The sequence below is a fragment of the Hemicordylus capensis genome, chromosome 1 (assembly GCF_027244095.1).
Source record: "Hemicordylus capensis ecotype Gifberg chromosome 1, rHemCap1.1.pri, whole genome shotgun sequence".
Taxonomy (NCBI): domain Eukaryota; kingdom Metazoa; phylum Chordata; class Lepidosauria; order Squamata; family Cordylidae; genus Hemicordylus; species Hemicordylus capensis.
This window is the reverse complement of record NC_069657.1, coordinates 350,008,473-350,030,393: the sequence shown is the minus strand read 5'-3', so window position 1 is coordinate 350,030,393 and position 21,921 is coordinate 350,008,473. Positions and strand designations below refer to the sequence as shown.

The window sequence follows — 21,921 nt, the reverse complement described above, 5'->3', positions numbered from 1 at the left end:
GCACCTTCCCCAATTCTATACCTCTTGAGATATAGTGACCAAACAGTACTCCAAATGTGGACGCACCATAGATCTGTATATGTATAAGGACATTATGATATTGTCATGAGTGAAGCCTCTATTGATGAAATGAGATTCAAATCAGATTTAAAGGGTTTTTTAAAAACCACACTAAGAGGCTGTAAGATGCATAAAGGAATTGACTAGGATGACAACTATTTTTGAGCTTCCACTCAGCCACCCTCTGTCCTCTTCTGGTTCTTAGTCAGACAAGCCGAGGCACTTATATCACCACACTGGAAGGCAAGTACCTTTTCATGAGACATTTGTCCAAACACAAAGAACCAACAGGATGTTAGTGCCTGTTTAATGAGGCACTAATTTTCACACTAGCAAACTTGGAAGGGAAACACTGAAGGCAGTCCTGTGAATAGCCATTTGTCTCCTTACCTGTCAGAAACAAGAACTGCCTCTGAATGACCAACAGGGAAGATTATGCAAAGTGGGGAAGAACTGGCCCTCTCCCCCTTTTCAAGCTGACTAAGTGCTCTAATGTGCCACATGAGAGTTATGTATGATATGGTGGAATGTGCATTTGTTCTAAGCAAATTAATTAATAAATGACTGACATTAAGTTTGCTTAGGCAGGTAGGTTACCCAAAATATTTGTGGACTAGTAACACTGGTGGGCTTTGTTGCAAGACTGACCTATCGTGGAATGAAAAGTGGACGGAGCTACACTTGCCCTTCTTGCTCTTTCCAAGTGTGAGTCACGTGGCAATGGGCTGCCTTAGCCACACCCTGATTGGGTGTCCAAAATCTGCTTAGCCCTTCTGGTGAAACTTTCCATCCGAGGAAGTAACTTCAAGAATAGGTGTTTTTCTAGGGCAGGAACTTAGTGGAAAAAATGGTGCATTTTCCACTCTGCTGGACATTTCAGATGGAAGCTGTGTGAATTTTGAAGTTGGCAAATCATTGCCTGAGAGACACTCTCTTGTACAGCCCAGGTGGAGCAGGAAAGACTCACTGCAGTCAAACCATTAATACATTTGCACAATTGCATTTTTATGGTACCAGGTCAATCAAAGGTATCGTAGGATATATCCGGGGGGGGGGGTTGTAGCTCAGTGGTGGAGCAGCTGCTATACATGTGAAAGGTCCCAGGTTCAGTCCTTGGCAACTCCAGGTAGGGCTGGCAAAGATTCCTGCCTGGAACCTTGTAGAGCCATTGCTAGTCAGTGCAGATGATTCTGAACTAGATGAACCAATGATCTGATGTGTTATGAGGCTAGGAGAGATGGTTGCTTTGAGCAGCGAATTCTTTGGGCAGCAGTGAGGCAGCAAGATGTCCTTCTTTCCCCTGCTTAAAAAAAGGGGAGGGAAGAAGCAGATGAGGATGCACAAGCGGGGGGTGGGTGTGTGGGGGGTCAGTATTTGGCATGCTGTCTCAGGTGCACAGAGGCCTTGAGTTGCCTGAGAGCCAAAACTCATTAGCCTCAAGGAAAAATCTGGAGAAGCTCCTGTCAGTATTGCCTCATCAGCAAGTCCAACTAAAACCTCAAGCAAAGTTGAAAGGCCTGCTAGTGGGTAATAGTGGTTGTGTGAAATAACAAGGGAATTCTCCTTCTCAACTTTGACTGTAACTGGTTAGGGTCACACAGTGCAGGCAGAGGTACCACCAAGGGCCAAGTGGGGCAGCAGCTCAAGGGCCCTTGGCTGACTCCTCCCCCCACCCCCTGCTCCAGGTGCCCAGGGCCCATAGGGAGGGTGCTGGAAAGAGGTTTTGCCATGGTGAGTTTGCTGCACCACTGCTGCCATCTCCCCATCTGCACATGAGGATGCTTCTGAAGGGATGTTCCCATTTGCAGATGGGGAGTCAGGTGGGAGAAGGCAGCAGCAGTGTGAGAAATGAATGAGAGACTGCTTCCTCTAGCCCTGAGATGATGCAGGGGCCTCTGGGAGGACAGCACATTTGCCAATGGGGATGGGAGGAAGAGGCTCCTCCCTCTCCCCCTCCCCCTCAGCCAATGGGGCAGGACTTGGTGGCATCAGCTCCTTCTCCCACTCCTCAATGCTGAGTTAAAGCTGCTTCTGTCACCACTGCTGTTACTGGGGTGGGGGGGGGAAGGAGGAGGAATTACCACTGAGATCCTCAACTGCAGTGAAAGCTCCTCCCCCTCTCACCCTTCTCCTTGGCAAATAGGCAACTCAGTGGTGTGAGAGAAGAAGCTGCTACTGCCATGTCCCCCATTTGATGATGATGAGGAGGAGGAGTTGGAGGAGGAGGTTTCACTGTGTTCAGCCCCCACCACCCATAAAAGCAACCTCCCCTACAGAAGAAGTAACGCCTTGACACGCATGTGCCAAGAGCCCCTATAGACCTGCAACTGGCCCTGAATGCAGGAACTGGCAGATGGGAACTGGGTTCCTCCTTGCCATCAGAGACATTATAGACTTTATCTGATGCAGTAGGTGCCAGTGACACTCATTCAAGCACATTCCAGACAAACGACTACTACAAATATTTATATACCTCTTTTTGACTAAAGTTCCCAAAGTGGTTTACATAGAGAAATATATAACAAATAGGATGGCTCCCTGTCCCCATAGGGCTCACAGTCTAAAAAGAAATATAAGATAGACACCAGCAACAGCCACCGGAGGGATGCTCTGTAGGCGGGTTGGATAGGGCAAGTTGCTCTTCCCCTGCTATGTAAAGAGAATCACCACTTTTAAAAGGTGCCTCTTTACCCAGTTATCAGGGGACAAGGCTTGCAACTGCAATGACTTTGCAAGCTTGCGAGGAAATCACATTTCCCCCGCCAAAAAGTCATATCCCCAAACTTAGACCACTTCCTTGAGAGAGCCTGCACAACAAACAGGCATGACTCTATAATGTGATTGTCTTAAAAGGCTCCGAGGTCATGGACTGAAATATGCCAGTGTGGAGAGGGCTGCCTCCCCACAGACCAACTCCCTCCCTAGTTCATTCTGCCGCTCACCACGGCACTCAAGCAGCACTGTGTCAAGTGGCAGAGCAGGGAGTTGGATGAGCATCCCTCAAAGCATTGTGGTGCAGTGTCTTGAGGGAACCTCCTTCAGCCGAGTCTTCTCACCGCCCAGCTCGGAGTATGCTCGGGCTGTGTGCAACTCGGGCATACATATGACCCCAGCACCAAGGTTAAGGGCGCACTTGCACCCTCATCCCTAGCTAAAGACCGGCAGGGGGTGGAGGTAGGTTTGGGGGGGGCAGGAGTGCTGGGATTGGGAGCGATCCTGGTGCTCCACATGAGCAGCCTAGCCCAGGCTGCCCTGGGCTGGATTAGGCTGCTCGTGACAATAGCTTCACTGGGTGTGTGTGCAGGCAGAAGCATTATCTTAAAAGGGTGAGCCTATTCACATGAGCAGCAGCCTAACCCAGGCTAGGACAGGGTTGTGCTGCTCATGGGCAGCACAAGGATCCATCTCGATCCTGGCGCTGCCCTCCCGCCCAACCTGACATTTTACACCACCGGCCTTTAGCCAGGGTTAAGAGGCACGAGCATGCCTGTAATCCCAGCGCCAGGGCCATGTTTATGCTTGGGCTGCATGCTGCCTGAACATGCACAGAGTCGAGTGCCTAGAGTGCCCAACTCACAGGGGAATCCTGTGAATCCTGTAATTGCATTTTGGGATTCCTAGAGGCCAGGATTCATTTTCCTGGTCTCCAGAGATCTGCACTGCTGTGCCGGGAGCAGCGTGGATTGTGTGGACACATGCAGAGTGTGTTGCACACAACACCGGAGATCATTGGAGGGGGGGTGGTAGGTAAGTTTGATCTCGCCTTTCCTCAGCACCCTCCCTGCTGGGCTGCAGTAGTCATGTGTATGACCTTGGTGTATGGTTACTCAATGATAAAGACCTCTGTACATGCTTAGCTCTTTGTTTCATGTATTACAGGACTGAGCCTGGTGTTCAACTCTGGGGCTGGTAGAAATGAAGCCCTGCAGACATATATCAGATGTAGGAAATATTTCTCTCTCGGTACCATTATTGCAGAAAATGTGGTGATTTTATCTTTGTTGCATTGGCACACCCTTAATCGCCAATTTGGCTACATGTTCTCTTGCCACACCAATGCAAAAACCTTCCGCCTTAAATTCTAGATGTTTGCTGCAGGTTAATCTCATATTTTGTCTTTATGAATCGTATATGCCCTCAATTGCACAGTCTTTCCATTTCTGTTGTCTGCCTTGAGATGGCTCTGCTGTAATTCAAGAGCTGACAGTATCGTTTTCCCTTGGGAAACATATTACCTTCTTGTGCTGCTTCTGTGCCCTGAGCTTTCCTTCCATCCTTGGCTGGCACTCTTATTTCTGCTCTGCTGCTGCTTCCTGTGCATCTCTCTCTCTCTCTCTCTCTCTCTCTCTCTCTCTCTCTCTCTCTCTCTCCTGCTGCTGCTGAACTGCATCCCCCTCTGGAACTTGCACAGTCCAACCATCTCTCATCTCCAAACAGCAGTGAATCACACCATCACCTGAAGAAGAAGAAGAGCAAAAGGAATCCACTCGCCTGCTTCGCTTCGGAAGCTCTCCGGAAGCAGGGCAGCAGAAGGCAGAGCAAGATCTTTCTGGTTGGTTGGTTGCTTTCAAACTGAGCTTTTGCTACCTGTCTCTGGGCTTTCGAGCAGCTCCATTGATGTGTGTAAGGAATGTTTTTGTAAAGGCAACTGGAAAAGGGAGACAGCTGCTGCTGCTGCGGCAGTAGCCAGTGCAGCAGAATGAATGTGTGAAGGCAAAGTCTGTGAGCAGTGCCTGTGCTTCTCCTCTCCTACTCTGTCTTCATTCACCATCTCCAGAAGGGACACTGTGGAAAACTGATACCCTAACTAAGCAACTCCTGCACTGGATCTATCACTGTGTACACCTCCCGTGTGAGGAAAATGGTCAACAAAGACATGAATGGATTTCCAGTCAAGAAGTGTTCAGCTTTTCAGTTTTTTAAAAAGAGGGTAAGGATTCTCTTTACATACGCACACATTTATATGTATTGTTATGGCTATGTACTGCACTGCTGGAAAAGAGATCCAGGAAAGGCTTGTTTGTGTTTCTGCTGTGAACAGCATGCAATCGGATGGTCTTTTAAAACCATGCATTAAGGAATGCTATGGTTGTATTCATGGCAACTAGAGCATGGATGAGAGTTGTGGGATGGGGGAATGGCATTACGTAAGCATTGTTTGGTGAGGGATGTATTTATGCCACTCACGGCTCTACCACCGACTTTTATTTGGATAGTCAGAATAGGGTGCTATCTGGAGAAAGATATCTGCAAAGGAGGTGTGTATGCTAGCAGAAGAGCCAATGTGATCAAGTATATTGAATTCTGAGTTTAGATTCCAGCTTAATTAGCCATGATAGCTTAATGAAACTTCCATGTTCAGTGGTAGTATACCTTTGAATACCAAATGCTTGGGATACACAACAGTCTTCATGCCCTAGTTGTGATGTTCCCAGAGGCATCTGGCTGGCCACTGCTGGAAAGAGAATGCTGGGCGAGATCAACTTTTTGTCTGATCCAGCAGGACACTTTTTATATATATTCTTATGTTTGCTGCTTAGCTATTAACTCACTTTGACAAGCCTCTCTGCCTCTCTCCCCGCTCCGTGCCAGTTTCCCTCTAAAGAGAATGGGAATGCTCAGTGACCTACTTCAGTTTCCTGTTCTGTGAAATGGGAACTTGAATAATCTGACATGGATGATGATGATGATGATAAAGATGATGATAAAGATGAAAAAAGCCAAATGTGGGAAAGAACTGCACACATTAATATTATAGATAATATTGATAGAGCAATGAAAGGAGACTAGTAGGATAAATCCAAAAAAAGCCAGTATACTGTCTCTTTCTTGTCCACCTTCCATTGTGACCGGTCCTCCAACATTTCATTCACACCTCCCCAAATGCTGCATTATATCATCTCCATTCATCGCTTTGTGCTAAACTGCTTGCAGGTTCAGTGAAACTGTGACACTGGTAAGCACAGCCTATTACTAATAGAGGCAGAAAAGAGGCAGAAAAGAAAGACCAGACAGCAGTTGCATTGTAAGATGACAATATTGTATCTAGCCTCACTAAGGTCTTTGGGTTCTGCTTGTTGGTTTGCCTGATCTGATGTGTCAGAATCATTGCAGATAGGTTTTGATGAGGCTGAAGGTGGCTTCGTACCCTACTAGGCTGATTTTACCTTCATGGAAATAACTGTGAGTGTGTGTGTGTGTGCTCACACACATACATGAACATAGTTGCCTCCATATAGCTGCTTCCTTCTTCGTACTTTATCGGCATCCACTATCATCCAGGGATCAAGTGTCCCACTGAATTCAATAATATACCTGCAAAATGCTCCTTTTGTTGTGCCAACACAGGTATTCAGAACAACTGAGGTTGAAGCAGGAATGAAGGTGTTTTTCAACAAATGGATGGAACAGCTTCAGTCTGGTCTCTTGATGTAAGGTTTTTCTGAATGATTAGGACCAGGGATTCTGTTTAATGAATGGTAGTAAATCCAAGCAGACCATTTTGTTCGTTCATTCACCTATTCCCCATTCACCTTCTCTCTGCCTTATATGGAGGAAGAACTGCCACTTCTGTAATCCAGCCATCAAGCATAGAAAATATCTACTCAGACACCAGTGCTCAACTCCTCTTAATTCCTGTAGCATAAATGAATCGCTCTGCATGATAAGCAGAGTACAACCATCTCAATGCATCAGATAGCATGTTCAAGACAGTTACCCAGTTATGAAGTGCGTATAGGACTGCAAGACACTCTTGCAGCTCTGCCCTTTCTCACTCTATAGGTCTGCCCTTTCTCCCTCAATGTTGTCTGTCTAGATTGTCTACATTCAGCTCAGTGGAACTTACTTCTGAGTAAATATGCACAAGTCTGAGTTGCATGCCTTGTAAAAATTTCAGGGAAGAACTTGATTGTATTGGTACTATTTGCATGTAGAAATGTTGACATTATGAGTGTTGGTCCTTGGAGCAGGAGTGTAATGGAGTGTGTGTGTGTGTGTGTGTGTGTGTGTGTGTGCAGGGATGGAGCACCGGTACTTCTCGGCTTCTCTGGCTGTTGGGGTGGGCATGGCCATGGGGGCTGTCATGGAGAGCGGCTGCACTTCTGAATTTGCAACTACATCACTGCCTTAGAGATCACTCCAGTGCTCTTTGGAGTGTGCTCAAGTTGTTCATCTTTGGGAAGGAATTGTTTTGAATCATTTCTATTTCATCTAATAGATCTCTATTCCCTGAGGGTCTTCATATGATGCAAGACACTCAAACTATCAACTGGGTGCTATGGAGTTCCTGGTATTTCAGACCCTATGTGCCTGTACTATGAAGAATTAAATGGACCTCTCTGCTACATGCCAAAGAAACAACCTTCCTTGTCTTAAAAGATCATGACAGCCTATGTGAATGACCTTTCTTAAGTAATCACCAGGAATGGTCCAGTCATGAGGCAAGATAGGAACATGGGAAGCTGCCTTATACCAATTCGGACCAGTGGTCCATCTAGCTCAGTACTGTCTGCACAGACTGGCAGTGGCTTGCAGGCAGGAGTCTCTCTCAGCCCCATCTTGGAGATGCCAGGGAGGGAACTTGGTACCTTCTGCATGCAAACATACAGATTCTCTTCCCAGAGCGGCCCCATCCCATGAGGGAAATATTTTACAGTCCTCACAGGTAATCTCCCATTCAAATGCAAAGCAGGGTGGACTCTGCTTGGCAAAGGGGACAATTTATGTTTGCTACCACAAGACCGCCTCACAAGGTGAGGCATTCGCCTCAGGTGGAGGACTATTGGGGCACCAGTAGGGTGGCAACGTATCTCCTCCTGCTGCATTTGGAGCAGCCCTTCAGGATCAATTTGACACTTACAAGCTTTGCAAGGAGTGCCTCTCCTCACTCTCCTTGAAAAGCCTGCAGGGAGGACAAGGGGAGAAGAGGATGCTGTGGGCCACCTGCCCTCTACCCCCACCCACCGCCACCCTGTGCCATTTTCAAAGCTTGCAAGGGTCAGTGGTGAGAGGAGGCTAAAGCCCTCTAGGGCAGGGTTAGGGGGGAAAGGCAGCATTTCATTCATTCATTCATTCATTTGATTTCTATACCACCCTTCCAAAAATGGCTCAGGGCAGTTTACAAAGAGAAATAATAAATAAATAAGATGGCTCCCTGTCCCCAAAGTGCTCACATTCTAAAAAGAAACACAAGATAGACACCAGCAACAGTCACTGGAGGTACTGTGCTGGGGGTGGATAGGGCCGGTTACTCTCTCCCTGCTAAATAAAGAGAATCGCCACATTAAAAGGTGTCTCTTTGCCAAGTTAGCAGGGATAAATTGGCACCTCACCTCAGGCACCACAATACTGTGGGCCACCCCTGGTTGTTCCATGTTATAAAAAGTAACTACCACAAAAGGGGTTAAACAACATTGCTTCGGTGTGTGTGTTTAATCTTGAATATATCCAAGAGCAGCTCTTTGAACCTTGCTCAGCTATGAAATGAAACCTCCCAAAGAATCTGAAATGGTACCCTGATTACCAAATGTCCTAAAGATAAAAATGGTGGCTCCTCTCTTATTTTAATCTCTTTCTAGACAATCTTCTGTTTCCCTGTGCTATCAAAATCCAATTGAGTATTGAAATGTTACACAAGCAGAGTCATCTCTGAGGTACACCAACACTCATAGCTGCAGTTGGGCTGTCTCAAAACAAAGAGACCTCCTCAAAACAAAGAGACAGGAGGTATACATCCAGGATGATTGGAGAAAAAGTGAAGCATATCAAATCCTTGGATGTGTTCTCATAATCACAAGGATCCTGATTAAAAAGTTCATCAGGATCAAGGAGCCCCTTGGAGCCGACTGTGAGAACACAGAATTTCAAGGGAATCCTGGTCAAACCCCCCCATTAATTGGCATTTACCCAGGATACATAGCTAGAATTGAATTAGTCATTTAGCCAGGATAGATAGCTAGAACTGAATTTAGTTATTTGCTGGTCAATGACCGAATAAACTTATCTATCTTTAGTTATCTATTCCAGTTAAATGCTGGTTAACCTGAGAGGTGTGATAAGGATTGCCTTGAAATTCTACATGCTCACAATCAGCTTCAGTCAGCCTGGCTTTTAATGACATCTCGTTTCAATTTCAATTTTAATTTGCTTTTAAATGTTTTTTTAATTGCTATGTATATTTTATTTTAGTGTAAACTGCCCTGAGCCTCTTTAAGAAGGGAGGTATATACATCAAGTAAGTGAATGAATGAATGAATGAATGAATGAATGAAATATTACCTTAATAGAATGAGGTTTCAAAAATATTGGGACGTAATGGCTTAAATACCATAAAATATCAGGACCTAATAGCTTACATAGCATTCTAGTGTAAATCAATCTCAACCCATTCAAATGCACAAACTGAACCTATAAGACAGACACCAGAGAAGAAAAAAAGCAAAGTGAGGTTATGCCAATTTTACCGTTTTCATCTGCTTGTCAAAAACTCTCCGTCTCTGTCATTTCTGCAGGGCCTTGTATTTTGTATTTTAACCAATACAGTATTTGTAATATGAGCATTCTGGCCAATGTAAATATGATAATCCTCAAAAACTGGAAATATGATCCTGCCCAAGTTCAGCATTTTGAAGTGGTATTCATTTCAGTGGGAGTGCTTAACTCTCTTGTTAGAGAGAGGGCATAAAACTATGTGTGTGTGTGTTTGGATTGAGGATTGACCTAATCCTTGACCTAAATTTGCTATGGCTTTCAATCCCAACAACTGCTACAACCTTGCCACCAGAGTTCTCTTCAGGGTGATATCCACTGTGAGAATTACTGCCTGGTGCAAAAACAAAACAAAACAAAAAACCCAACACTGGGGAATGCAAATTCACTTCTGCATGCAAACAGAAAGGCCATGGCAAAATTACTGCCAGAACTCACAAAGTTCACCCCATTGCCTAACAATATCAAAATATTTGCAGTCATCAAAATGCCCTGTCTGAATAACTTTTATATCTAAACTGGGCATCTGACCAGCTCAGTCTGCTCTTCTTCAGTTCAAGCTATGTTTATCAGGCCACAAAAACTCTGAATTGACTGCCACCATAGCCTTATTCACATATTATGTTCAATGTACATATAGTCTGTGTACAGTGTACTTATGCACAGATCTGTACATATGCATGTATAGTTATTCACACGTAATTCTGAATGCAGGTACAACAGGATATTTCCTATTTGTATCATGCATTTGAGGGGGGGCTGTACCCAAGTTCACTTTTAAATAAGTGCATGTACAGTCATTCACACTAAAATGTGTAAGTGTGTACAGACAGCTGAACTCATGTACAGTGTAATAAGAACATAAGAACAGCCCTGCTGGATCAGGCACAAGGCCCATCTAGTCCAGCATCCTGTTTCACACAGTGGCCTACCAGATGCCTCTGGGGAGCCCACAGGCATGCCCTCTCTCCTGCTGTTGCTTCCCTGCAATGTCTGAACAGGGCTTCTATTTCATGAAAAAGAAGTCAGTTAGCAACATTTTCATATTCAATGCACTTGAAAATGTCTATAATCACTGCATCTTCCATAGTGTTCTGGAACATCATCTGAATCAGGCCTTGACAAAACAGCAAATGGATTTGGCATAACTAAACAATAGTTTATTTGGCTTAATCTTTTTATCTGTATTGTTCATTGTGATTTCAGATCTATTTTCTGGACTACCATAAGTGGAAGGGCTGGGACAGCAAAGTAAATGGCAGCCAGGGCAACAGACACATGAATACATGTTTTTTAAAAGAGGCACCTTTTAATGTGGTGATTCTCTTTATTTAGCAGGGGGAGAGTAACTGGCCCTACCCACCCCCAGCACAGTACCTCCAGTGACTGCAGCTGGTGTCTATCTTGCATTTCTTTTTAGATTGTGAGCCCTTTGGGGACAGGGATCCATCTTATTATTTATTATTTATTTCTCTGTGTAAACCGCCCTGAGCCATTTTTGGAAGGGCGGTATAGAAATCAAATCAAATCAATCAATCAAATCAATCAATACATGTTGTTTCTACAAGCCATCTCTCCAATGTATTGCCATGTACTGTGGGACACTTTCTATTTCTAAATTGATAAGATTTTCATCGAGAGGTCAGAGCTATTAGAGCCCAATTCAAGCGATGTCGGGTGCATGTATCAGAAAAGGGGGGGGGACCCCAAACGTGTGCCCTGGGGCTACCTGTAGCCAGTGCCACATGCTGGTTCCTACATATTAGAGCACCAGTGCCACAGACTCCCAGTCATTGAGCCGTGGTGTGTGTGAAGCCTGTGCACAAGCAGCCAGCCGCACCTTGATTCCAATGTGATGCCGACCATGTATATCCCGGCATTGGCAAGCCCATTTTAGACACTCCACGTCCCTTTTAAATCAAGCATCTGCTGAAAGCCTTTCCTCTTTGCCCCTTCCACTTTTAAGTGGTTTTCAATCAGAAAAGAAATGAACTAAGAGTTCAGGGCACACAATGAAACTGACTTTTGTAAGTAGACGGGGTTTTCTTAAAGGAAACAAATCTGTGCTAGTTCTTGTCTCTTGAAACCATATTCATACGAGCATGGGAGCAACGATGCACAATTCATAATTTATACGCACCCTGAAGCAGTCACCTGGAATGCATTCATATGCCTTTCTGCATTCTGGGTTTGCTCTTCCTCCCATGTATGTCTTAAAATATGATGCAAACAGAGCCTGTTCTTGGGGAAGAAACGGAGCTTGGAACAGGATTCACCTGTATCAGCTTGCAAACCGCCCACTTCCAGATGTTTTGGGCAGTTATGCAATGCCAGGCGGTAGCTGCTTTTCCTTTTCAATAGTATTGCAGCTCTTTTTCTACAGTGCAGAAGGAATTTCTTACACAACTGCAATTATCTTAGGTATGATACTGGAGACTTCTAGCAGTGGCATTTAGTCCAGGATAGTCACATAGTTTCCACTCATTCTTCACTGGGAGTTCACACAATATTGTCATCCATCTGGTATAAACCCAGGCTTCCTCTGTCCCTAAACTGTCACATTTATTAATGAAGAATATCTGACTTAAAAAAAAAAAATAGTGGCCCTGCTGCTGCCCAGTGACTGCACAATGGACTGTTAGCAGCACTACAGTTCTGTCTTTTGTTTTTGAGACATGCATCATATGCCCAAATGCACAGGCCACAACAGAAGCAGGAGGAGTAAAAGGAACACGATCAGCCAACTGTGTCCCCCAAACAGCTGATAACTGCTGCAGTGTGGAAATAGTGATGCAATTCCACTGCCACTGATAGTGGAAGAGGACCAACAGAATGAGCACATCTGGAAGTACCCATTAAAACTTGAGCCTGTGTCCAGTGCACTGCATATATTCCTTTTGTTTCCTAGCAGTTTGAGGGTAAAAGAGCGCCACAAGAGCATGAGCATGGGGAGAAATTATGCCTGCAAATTCAATGGGCCCAGACCTAACATTTTCTAGGATGTACCATGCCATTACACTTTCAGATTGCAACCCAGAGATCTTACTTGTTCAATGAAAGCTGGAAAGGATGCAGCCACTTTAACCCCCCTCTGTCCCTCCAATTCTCACCAATCCACCCTTCCATTTGCTGAGAGATGGAACCAGAAGCCTGCTTGCTACAGTAGGAGAAGAAGAAGAGTGGGTGTGGAGTCAGGAGGAAGACCAGGGCAGGCGTCGTAAGTGGCTGAATATTCTCCTACTGCTGCCTCCGAATCTGTAAGTGGCACTGCAGATCTCCAAGCTGAAAATGTCCAATTAACCAGCAATTAATTGCACTAAAAAGGCCACTGGGTTTGAGTGCATTGGTGTGTGTGTGTGTGTGTGTGTGTGTGTGTGTGCACACGTGGGGCAGGGGGGAGAGAGGAGTTCCCATATACTTAAGCCTCACTTTTCTCTTTGCATTAGCAATTCCCTATGATTTTTAACTATAATTTTCCAGACTTGACATACTGGTAAAATATGAAAGTGCATTCATTTTTATCCTAGTAGACTGAGAAGTAGATTAGTGGGCGGAGGGTGGGGGTGGGTGGGGAGAGATGACATGCATTTGCTCTGTCTCCTGGGATTTAGAGGTTATCTCTCTTCTTATGCCTGTGTATTTACATCTGCCTAAATTGCTGCCAGATGGCTCTAATAAGGGCAGTTTTGAAGTGCTTTATTCTATGGTTCCCCTTGTCTTTGCACTTCATGCCCTTAAAAAATGTTCATTGCACAGCTTCTTATGATGGATAACTTTAGTTTTCTTGAAATAACACGGTGTGACATGATTTCTAACCAAATGGAATGGGTAAAGCTAAGAGCGGTGGTGGGTGGGGAGGTCTGAGGTTTTTTACAAATTCTAAAATATCTGTTTTTCTGAAAAGGCAGAGGCAAAAGAAGCCCTACCTTCAGATATCCTCAATTTTAATCAAGGGATGGATAAGAAAGCTACTTGCTTATTTGCTAAAGGCTAGAAGGATAAAAACATGATGGAAAGGAGTAGGAATGTAGGCATTTGCCAAGAAACAAAACGAGAGAATCCAAGGAGAGAAAGAGAAAGAGAGAGAGATTTAAAGGCTGGAATCAGGATTCGCAGGATCTAAAGCCTGAGAACTGATGAAAGTCCCCGCATCCTATGTTTCTCAGAAAATGAAATGTAATTAGCAACTGTGGCTGAACTAAAGACAAGAGGGATGTTAGAGGGCAAAAGAGAAATCCCGTGTGTCCTGTTTATATGCACATCTCAAAATAGGCAGTTTGTGTTTTTACATATATAGGCCCCTCCTCCACTCCACCCAAATCAACAGTGTTCTTGCAGTACAAGAAGTGTTTAATTTCAAACATGAACATTCGCTTGGTTCACGCCTGCCTGCATCTTATGGCCATGGACATGTACTTCAGCCTAGTCTAAGATGTGCGGAGTTTGTTGTGGTACGACAGTGCACTCTGCAAATATTTAGTTGTGCTTGCTTCATTTTATTTCATGAAAAGATAAACATTAATTGCATTACTGGATCTGACCTGGTGCAGCAGTGGCTAGCCAGATGCCTCTGGAGGCTCGCAAGCAAGGAATGGCGGTGATGGCCTTCTTCTGAGGTTTTTTACCTCAGCATCTGGTACACAAAGGTATACTGCCTCTGAAAATGGAGGTTCCATTTAGCTTTCCTAACTAATCAACAGTGATAGTCCTCCTCTCCTCCATGTGTCTAATCTTTTCAGAAAGCACATTTCAGAGATGATCCCCTGCCCTTAAAACAATTCACACAGGTAGCAGCCTTATAACAAGTCAGATCATTGGTCCATCTAGTTCAGTATTGACCCTATACTAACTTGCAGCAGCTCTCCAGAGCTTCAGAGGGATCTTTCCCAACAGGGGGGGAACCTCATGGGGGCAGTGGGGCCCAAGCCCCCTCTGGGATTTCCCAGAGGAGGCAATGTCCCCACTGGGCTGCCAAGTGGGGGTGGTGGGGCTCAAGCCCTAGTCTGGATTCCTGGGGGAAGAAATGCCCCTCTGCCGGCTGCCAAGTAACATCAGCAAACACCCCTGTTTCCCAGCCCTATCTGAAGATGTCCAGAACATAGCAACATATGAAGCTGTCATATACGACCATCGGTCCATCTAGCTCAGTATTGTCTACCCAGACTGGCAGTGGCTTCTCCAAGGTTGCAGGCTGGAATCTCTCTCAGCCCTTTCTTGGAGAAGCCAGGGAGGGAACTTGGAACTTAGATGCTCTTCCTAGAGCGGCTCCCATCCCCCGAGGAGAATATCTTACAGCACTCACACATCAAGTCTCCCATTCATATGCAACCAGGGCAGACCCTGCTTAGCTAAGGGGACAAGCCCTGCTTGCTACCACAAGACCAGCTCTCCTCTTCAGGGACTGAACCTGTTACTTCCCTGCATGCAGAAGGGGTGCTCTACCACTGAGCCACAACCCTTACGCCACTTGTGGGGGTGAGTGAGCCCTGTCCCCTCTCGTGCCTAGCATGGAAGTCAGAGATGGCAAGCAGCAGAATATATGGAAGAGAGTGCCAAGCCCAAGAGCACACCCAAAGGAAGTAGGCTGCTAAGGAGGAGTGTGCAGAATAATTTGCCTGTTTGCTAATTGCATATTATAACACTATAATAGTATTTAAGTCCCTTAAAGAAACATTTTGAGTTGACTTTATGTGGTTAAGTAGTTTTTCAGATATAATTCATCTGGAAGGATGCTTTCCACTTTTTGTTTTGCAACATTACTTTTACAGAGTCAGGAATAGATCCAAGAAGCCACTGCAAACTAGACTCTTTAGGATGATAATAGCTTTTCCCTTGGGAAATGGAAGGGGAAATCTAGAAAATGCCAGCTGTATCTGGGACACTTGCCTATTTTTATTTTTTTATTTTTTTACACTGTCTAAGAGCTATAAAAATAAATAGCAGCATTCTTTCCCCTGCCTCCTTAAACTGTAGTAAGTCGCATTTCCCAATAATAAGGCTCTGGGGGGCTCCAACCCAAATAAGATGCAAATGTCTTTCCCATCATGCTTTTTCTCCTATAATGGCCAACTGGATCATTGAAGTTTAACTGCTTCTAGTTAAAAAAAAAAAAATACAGGTGCTCAGCATCTCTGTGGATTAGGCTTAGATTGCTTTTATCTGTTGCATTCGTGGAGCAGACGCTGTGGACACCCCCATGTGCTCAGCAGATGGGTGGAAATGAGAAATACTGCTGAGAAACTGACAGACTGCAAAGTTAGACATTTTCATTTGGGTTTATTTTAGAAAAATAGTCTAGCTAGCGCTAAGGGCATTTGTGGTTTGCCTGTGTAAAAATCATGCGGATGAAATAGTGGGTGGAGAGCCCTTCGGATTCTCAAATGATTCAAAAGGTGAGAGAAATTGCCAACACTCGAGGGATTCTGCATTGTTCTGTAATGTTCTGCGATGTTCTGCATTGAAGGCCATATTGGAAATAGAGCGTTTCCAGCCCAAGATCCATGGCTAATCTGTGCACTTTGCTTGCAATTATATGACCTCATGAGTAAATCTAGACTCTTGATGCAACAGTGCATCACTGGCAGAAGCTTCTTCCATGAATAGAAGGAGGTCCCTGCACTCACTCCAGGATTCCTTGTGCCAATGGAACTCTCCTTCTGCTCCCAGATGAGCTCCTGCTGTCAGCATGCACTGTGCCAAAGGACTGGATGCCCCCACGTGTGTATCACCAGGCTATAATATGACAAAACCCACTTTGCAATATTCTGATCCTGAAATTTTTATCCAAATGTGCAAAACCTGAGTTATCCTTTTAAAAATGGGATATATGCTCAAATTAGAAATTAACAGTTGAAAATCAAAATGAACTGGGGCTTTCTTGACCATGGCCATGGTTTCCAGACACAGCAGATTTCCAAAGTTATCTCTGGGCTGATCCACACAGTGCCCAGGCATGTGGGTCTTGGAAGCAAGCTCTGGGCTTGCATAGCCTCTTCTGCCTCCTCTTCATATAACTTGTAATGAGAACCAGAGCTTACATTTGGTGATGCCAACAGGAGTTGACATCCATGCACTTAAACCCCAGTTCTCAGTATAATTTATGCATAAGTTGGAGAAGCATGAGCAAGACAACTGTTCTGTCCCATCAAACCTCAATTGAACCTTCATGTTCAGAGGCAGTATACCTCTGAGTACCAGATGCTGGGAGAAAACAGCAGGGACAGGCCATCACCTACACATCCTGCTTGTGAGGATCCAGATAGGTATCCTGTGTGGCTAGGATGTTTTGGGTATAAAGTGTTCTGCCTAAGCACAGAGGGATATGATCAGTGCAGGACCAGACATTTTCCCACCTACTAACCCAATCCAGTATAGCCCATATTTCTTGGAGTGTTGCTGACGCTTTCTTTTAAAAGAACACCCCAACAACATTCTTGAGTACTTAGTGGCAATACAATATTTGTGGCAATGCAACTCTCCCTTTGGTCTCTTGTTTAAGGAGAAAACGAAAGCAGCAAGGGAATTGATTATGAAACTGTTGAAAGGCAACAACATAAACACAAGAAGAAGAGAGAGGAGATCAGGCAGAGGAGAATGCTGGAGAAAAAACCGCAAGAGAGGAGAGATCTTCATCTCTCTCTGTACAATACCTGCTTTTCTTCTCATGCTATCATTGTCTCTTTTTTTATTTTGCCCTTGTTGTGCATCTTCTTTAGCATATGATGCCCATTATTATGCATTTGTGTGTGTGCGCGCACGCACATGCTTTTGTGCAGGGGTGCCGCTATAATTGAGTGGATGGGTTCAAAGAACCTGGGGCCCCCTGCTCCTGAGGGCCCCCCTCCCTATTTTCTTCATTATCTCCCTCACTCCAAGAGGCCTCCAGGGAGAAGGGCAAACACAGGCTCCCTCTCCCTTAGCTACACCCGTGCTGTTGTGCATGAGGTGTGGGATGGGAAAGGCAAAATACAACATCTATGGGACCTCCTTCCAAGTATCATATATAAAAGTTTTAGTCCCTATAGAAGCGTCTAATTTGTTTTTGTTGTAAGCTGCCCAGAAAACAATTTGTTATGGGGTGGCTTCTTCTTCTTCTTCTTCTTCTTCTTCTTCTTCTTCTTCTTCTTCTTCTTCTTCTTCTTCTTCTTCTATTTATTTACACAGTCAGACAGGTGTTATTGACTGGTTTGTTTTATCCAGACATCGAGTCCTTCCCAAGGACAATTTTATTGTCAATGTTGTTGCTGTTATTATAGATATTGTCGCAGAATATAGGCTTTCCCCAGTAAAGTTGCTTTTTGTAATTGGCTGATGGTGATTCCTGTGGCCCCTATGTTGTTGAGGTGCTCTTCAAGGTCTTTTGGAACTGCACCCAGGGCGCCAATTACCACTGGGATTATTTTGGTCTTTTTCTGCCACAGCCTTTCAATTTCAATTTGTAGATCTTTGTATTTTGTGATGATGATGATGATGATGATGATGATGATGATGATGATGATTTACACACAGTCTACCAGATGTTATTGACTGGATTTGGTACTTTAATTATCGGGCCTTTTCCAAGGGTCTGGGATAACTAAAGAAAAATTAAAGATAGCGTCGTAGTACTCGTGCTGTCCCAAGTAGTTTGGCCTTCTGTAGCTGATGTGTTGTATTTTTATCAGTGCCCAAGGTGTCAAGATGGTATTCAAGTTCTTTTGGTACTGCACCAAGGGCACAAACAACTATTGGCACCACTACTGTTTTCTTTTCCCAGAGCCGCTCAATTTCAATCTGAAGGTCCTTGTATTTAGCTGTTTCCTCCAGTTGTTTTTTGCCAACTCGTCTATCCCCTAGGATTGCAATACCAGTTATCAGAACCCGATTCTTCTCAATGACTGTCAGATCCGACGTATTATGCCAGATTATGCGTATTATGCCAGATGATGATGATGATTAACAAACACAGCAACAACATACGAAGCTGCCTATATGGAGTCAGACCACGGGCCCATCTAGCTCAATGCTGTCCACACTGACTGGTAGCTGCTCTCCAGACTTTCAGGCAGGGCTCTTCCCAAGTCCTCTCTAGAGATACCAGAACTGAATGAGGACTAGTCTGCACACAGTGCAGATACTCTGCTACTGAGCTGTGGCCCCATCCACAAGAGACACAAGCTTGATGTGTAAAGGGGGATATTTAATCCACTACAGAGCTCTGATGGGGACCAGATACTTTGGGGCATCTTGACATAATCTTCTTCACTGCAGTCATATCATTTGACTGGCCAAGGGATCATATGAAAAACTCGTCCCTCTGCCATGTGTTATCCGCTGCTTCTGTGTTCAAGGAAGGAGGACATGCCATGTGGGATGCAGTTTGTGGAGTAGCTCGTCGTCTGCTGAGCACGATGACAGCACTGCTCTCATAAATCATCTCAACAGCCTCAATAGCACTTAGTATAGGCTGCCATCCTCCAACTCTCTCAGCTGGCTCTGGACCAGTGCAGAGTAAGAAGCAATGAGCAGCATGTCTGGTCTGAGGAAGACAAGACAAGACTCCCCAGCTCCTTGGCAGCACAGGCAGGAAGCTGCCAAATAGGCCATAGCACTGCTTTGGCAGGCAAACAAGCTGCATACGTTCTTCTAGGGGGAAAAGCCATTGTTTCCCTACACTCTTAAATGGATGCATATCACCTGCAGGGACTGGGGATGGCAAGCATCTGGCTGTGTCTATTAAAACAATGGCATTGACACTGCACCATGTGGGGGTGGGTGGGGGTGGTTTCATAATACAAGTTGCACACTTGCTCAGAATCCAGCTGATTAGCATGTTTGGGGCTGGGAAGGAATCCCCTCTCTCCCAAAATGGAGAGAAGGACCCAGTAGTGAAGCATATACTTGGCAGCAGAAAGATCCACATTCAATCCATGGTATCTCTAGGTAGGGTTGGGAAAGGCCCCTGGAGAGTTGTTGCTAATTAGTGTGGGTGATACTCATAAAGAAGAACCATTGCTCTGACTCAGTAGACAGCAGTTTCCTACAGTATGTACTCACCCCTATGAGATTTGAGAGATTAGATGTGTGTGGAATGGTCAGCTTTCCCAAAGGTGTCACTGTATGGCAGCTCCCGTATACCCTCCATCTGGCAATTGTGCCCTAAACAAGAAATTCAGTAATTTCGAAAAGAATTTGAATTGTCCTCACTCCCAGCTGAAATGAAGCCTTATGTACGTGACTAGCTGCACGGAGCCCTAAGTACATGACTGTTTCACTTGTGTCACTCTTTCGTAACTCTAACTACTGTCAATCAGCTATTCCAGGGGTTCTCGACTTTTTAAAACAAGTGCTTTAAACAAGTGAGTGAGTGAGTTTACATATGCACACACATTGAAATGTTAATGTGTAAATGGAGACAGACTACTCCAATCACTGGTTTACATCCAGACTAACTTACTCATAAGCAGTTTTACTGAAATGAATGGCCTATTAATTTCAATTAGAGTAGGTGAGTAGGGAGCTCGCTGGCGGCCATGGGACAAGGTCCCGCCAATGGCTGCCGCCTTTATTGATTGCTGTGTGCACCATACCCTGGCGGCCATGGGATGCTTATCCACCCCTGTTCCATTGTCCCCATGCACCCGAATTGGAGTACTCTGTGCTAATTTTCTGAAGCCTGTCAGTCAGGCTGAGGGGAGGGGTACTCTGAGCCTCTGCACGTAGCCAGCCAATCAGGAACAGAGGAACTTTCTGCAGCGCACACTGAGGATGCATCAGCTTCAAGGTGATCTTCAGATAAGGAACAAACAGTGTGGGGAGGGAAGAGCATTCTGAGTACCCACTGCAGGGGCGTAGCTACAATTGAGCGAAAGGATTCAAAGAACACGGGCCCCCAGCTCCTAAGGGCCCTCCAGCTCCACCCCTCCCTATTTTCTTCATTATCTCTCTCACTCTGGGGGGCCACCAGAGAGAGGGATGAACACGGGCCCCCTCTCCCCTAGCTACGCCCCTGACCCCCTGGGAACGCTTCAAGTATCCATAGAAGTACTAATGTACTAATACCCCCTTTTGGGATCCCCTGAACCATTCAATAGGGAAATGGGGGTGAGGGCTGGATTCAGTCCTCCCCTCCCTCCCAAGCAGCTCATTGTGTCTAGGCAGGGCTACAATGGCACAATCATGGCTGCTGCCCATGTGTACATTTAGATCAGAGCTGTCTGGTCTTGATCCCATTCTCCAATAGGTAGTTAGTTAGTTGGACATCTTCCAACCAATGTTAAGCACTTCTACATTCCATGGAACCTTCAGCAGGAACAACTGAACTTCGTGTTTCTCTTGCCCATTGAAATCAGTGGGACTTGAAAATATTTAACTTTGGCTGGATTATACCCTTTGCTTTTTAGTGTTAGCCAGAGTTTTAGAATGAGAGAGATCAGATTTACTTTTATCAGAGACATACATGAATAAATACTCTGAAATATCTGCTCGCCTTTGATGATGAATCAGTTCAAAGGGAATCTGTAAAGAGCACCTCATGAATGCCAACTAGTGTCTGGAGGGCAAGTATGGTAGAGAAAAGCAGGCTCAAACCCAGCTCTAAAGCAAGGATTCCCTAATGAATCTTTTCAGGAAGTTTTGCACATCTTTAACTCTGAAGGTAGACATTCCGATGGCTGCTTATCTGCCTTGCTGTAAATGTGCTAATAAGCATGAAGTCCCACAAGAAGACACACACACTCTCTCTCCCTCCCTCCCTCCCTCCCTCTCTCTCTCTCTCTCTCTCTCGCTAGATCTCTAGCAGTACCAGCTTTTTAAAAGCAATCAATATATTTGATATTCCTAGCCATTTCTCTCCATAAAGATGCACCTCCCTAATGACACACTAGCATGAATTAATTTACTCAGGTGCCCACTTTCATCTGGATCAAGTCATTTTTAAAAGCATTCAACTCTGATTTAAAAGGAAAGAAAAAGCAATGTAACCAATCATCCCACCGGCTGCTTGTCTCTCTCTCTCTCTCTGGCTGTGAGGCCTATTAATAATGTACAGCGCTGGATTTCACTTCAGGACTGCTCCATGTTTTGCTTTCTTGGGTGTCAAGCATCTCCCCAGGTGTGTTTCCGGGAGATTTATGCTTTAACCAGAGATGGCCACTAATCAGTAGGTTCACATGTTATTCAGTAATCTTGTCCTCATGGGAAGGAGAAACGAAGGAATCGTTTCCCCTCAAGGCCTGTGCAAGGGAAACAGTTTTCCCTTTGGTGCTCTTCCTCAGTCAAGAGCTCAGATTTATTCCTACAAGGATATTCCGTTTTGTGGTAATTTTTAAAAGGTGATGTTTACATTCTTTCCCTAAATGTAAGGCATTCAGCCTCTCCACTGTTTATATACTT

General features: G+C 44.9%; 1 protein-coding gene across 1 annotated transcript in view; it reads left to right on the top strand.

Moving 5' to 3' along the window:
• Positions 1 to 4,497: 4,497 nt before the first annotated feature.
• SGK1 (serum/glucocorticoid regulated kinase 1) overlaps positions 4,498 to 21,921 on the top strand; it is a 106,293-nt gene continuing 88,869 nt past the window's right edge. Inside the window, exon 1 of the mRNA XM_053287944.1 lies at positions 4,498 to 4,990. Coding sequence (XP_053143919.1) covers positions 4,922 to 4,990 — 69 coding nt within the window. The 5' untranslated portion in view covers positions 4,498 to 4,921. The remainder of the gene's footprint in view (positions 4,991 to 21,921) is intronic.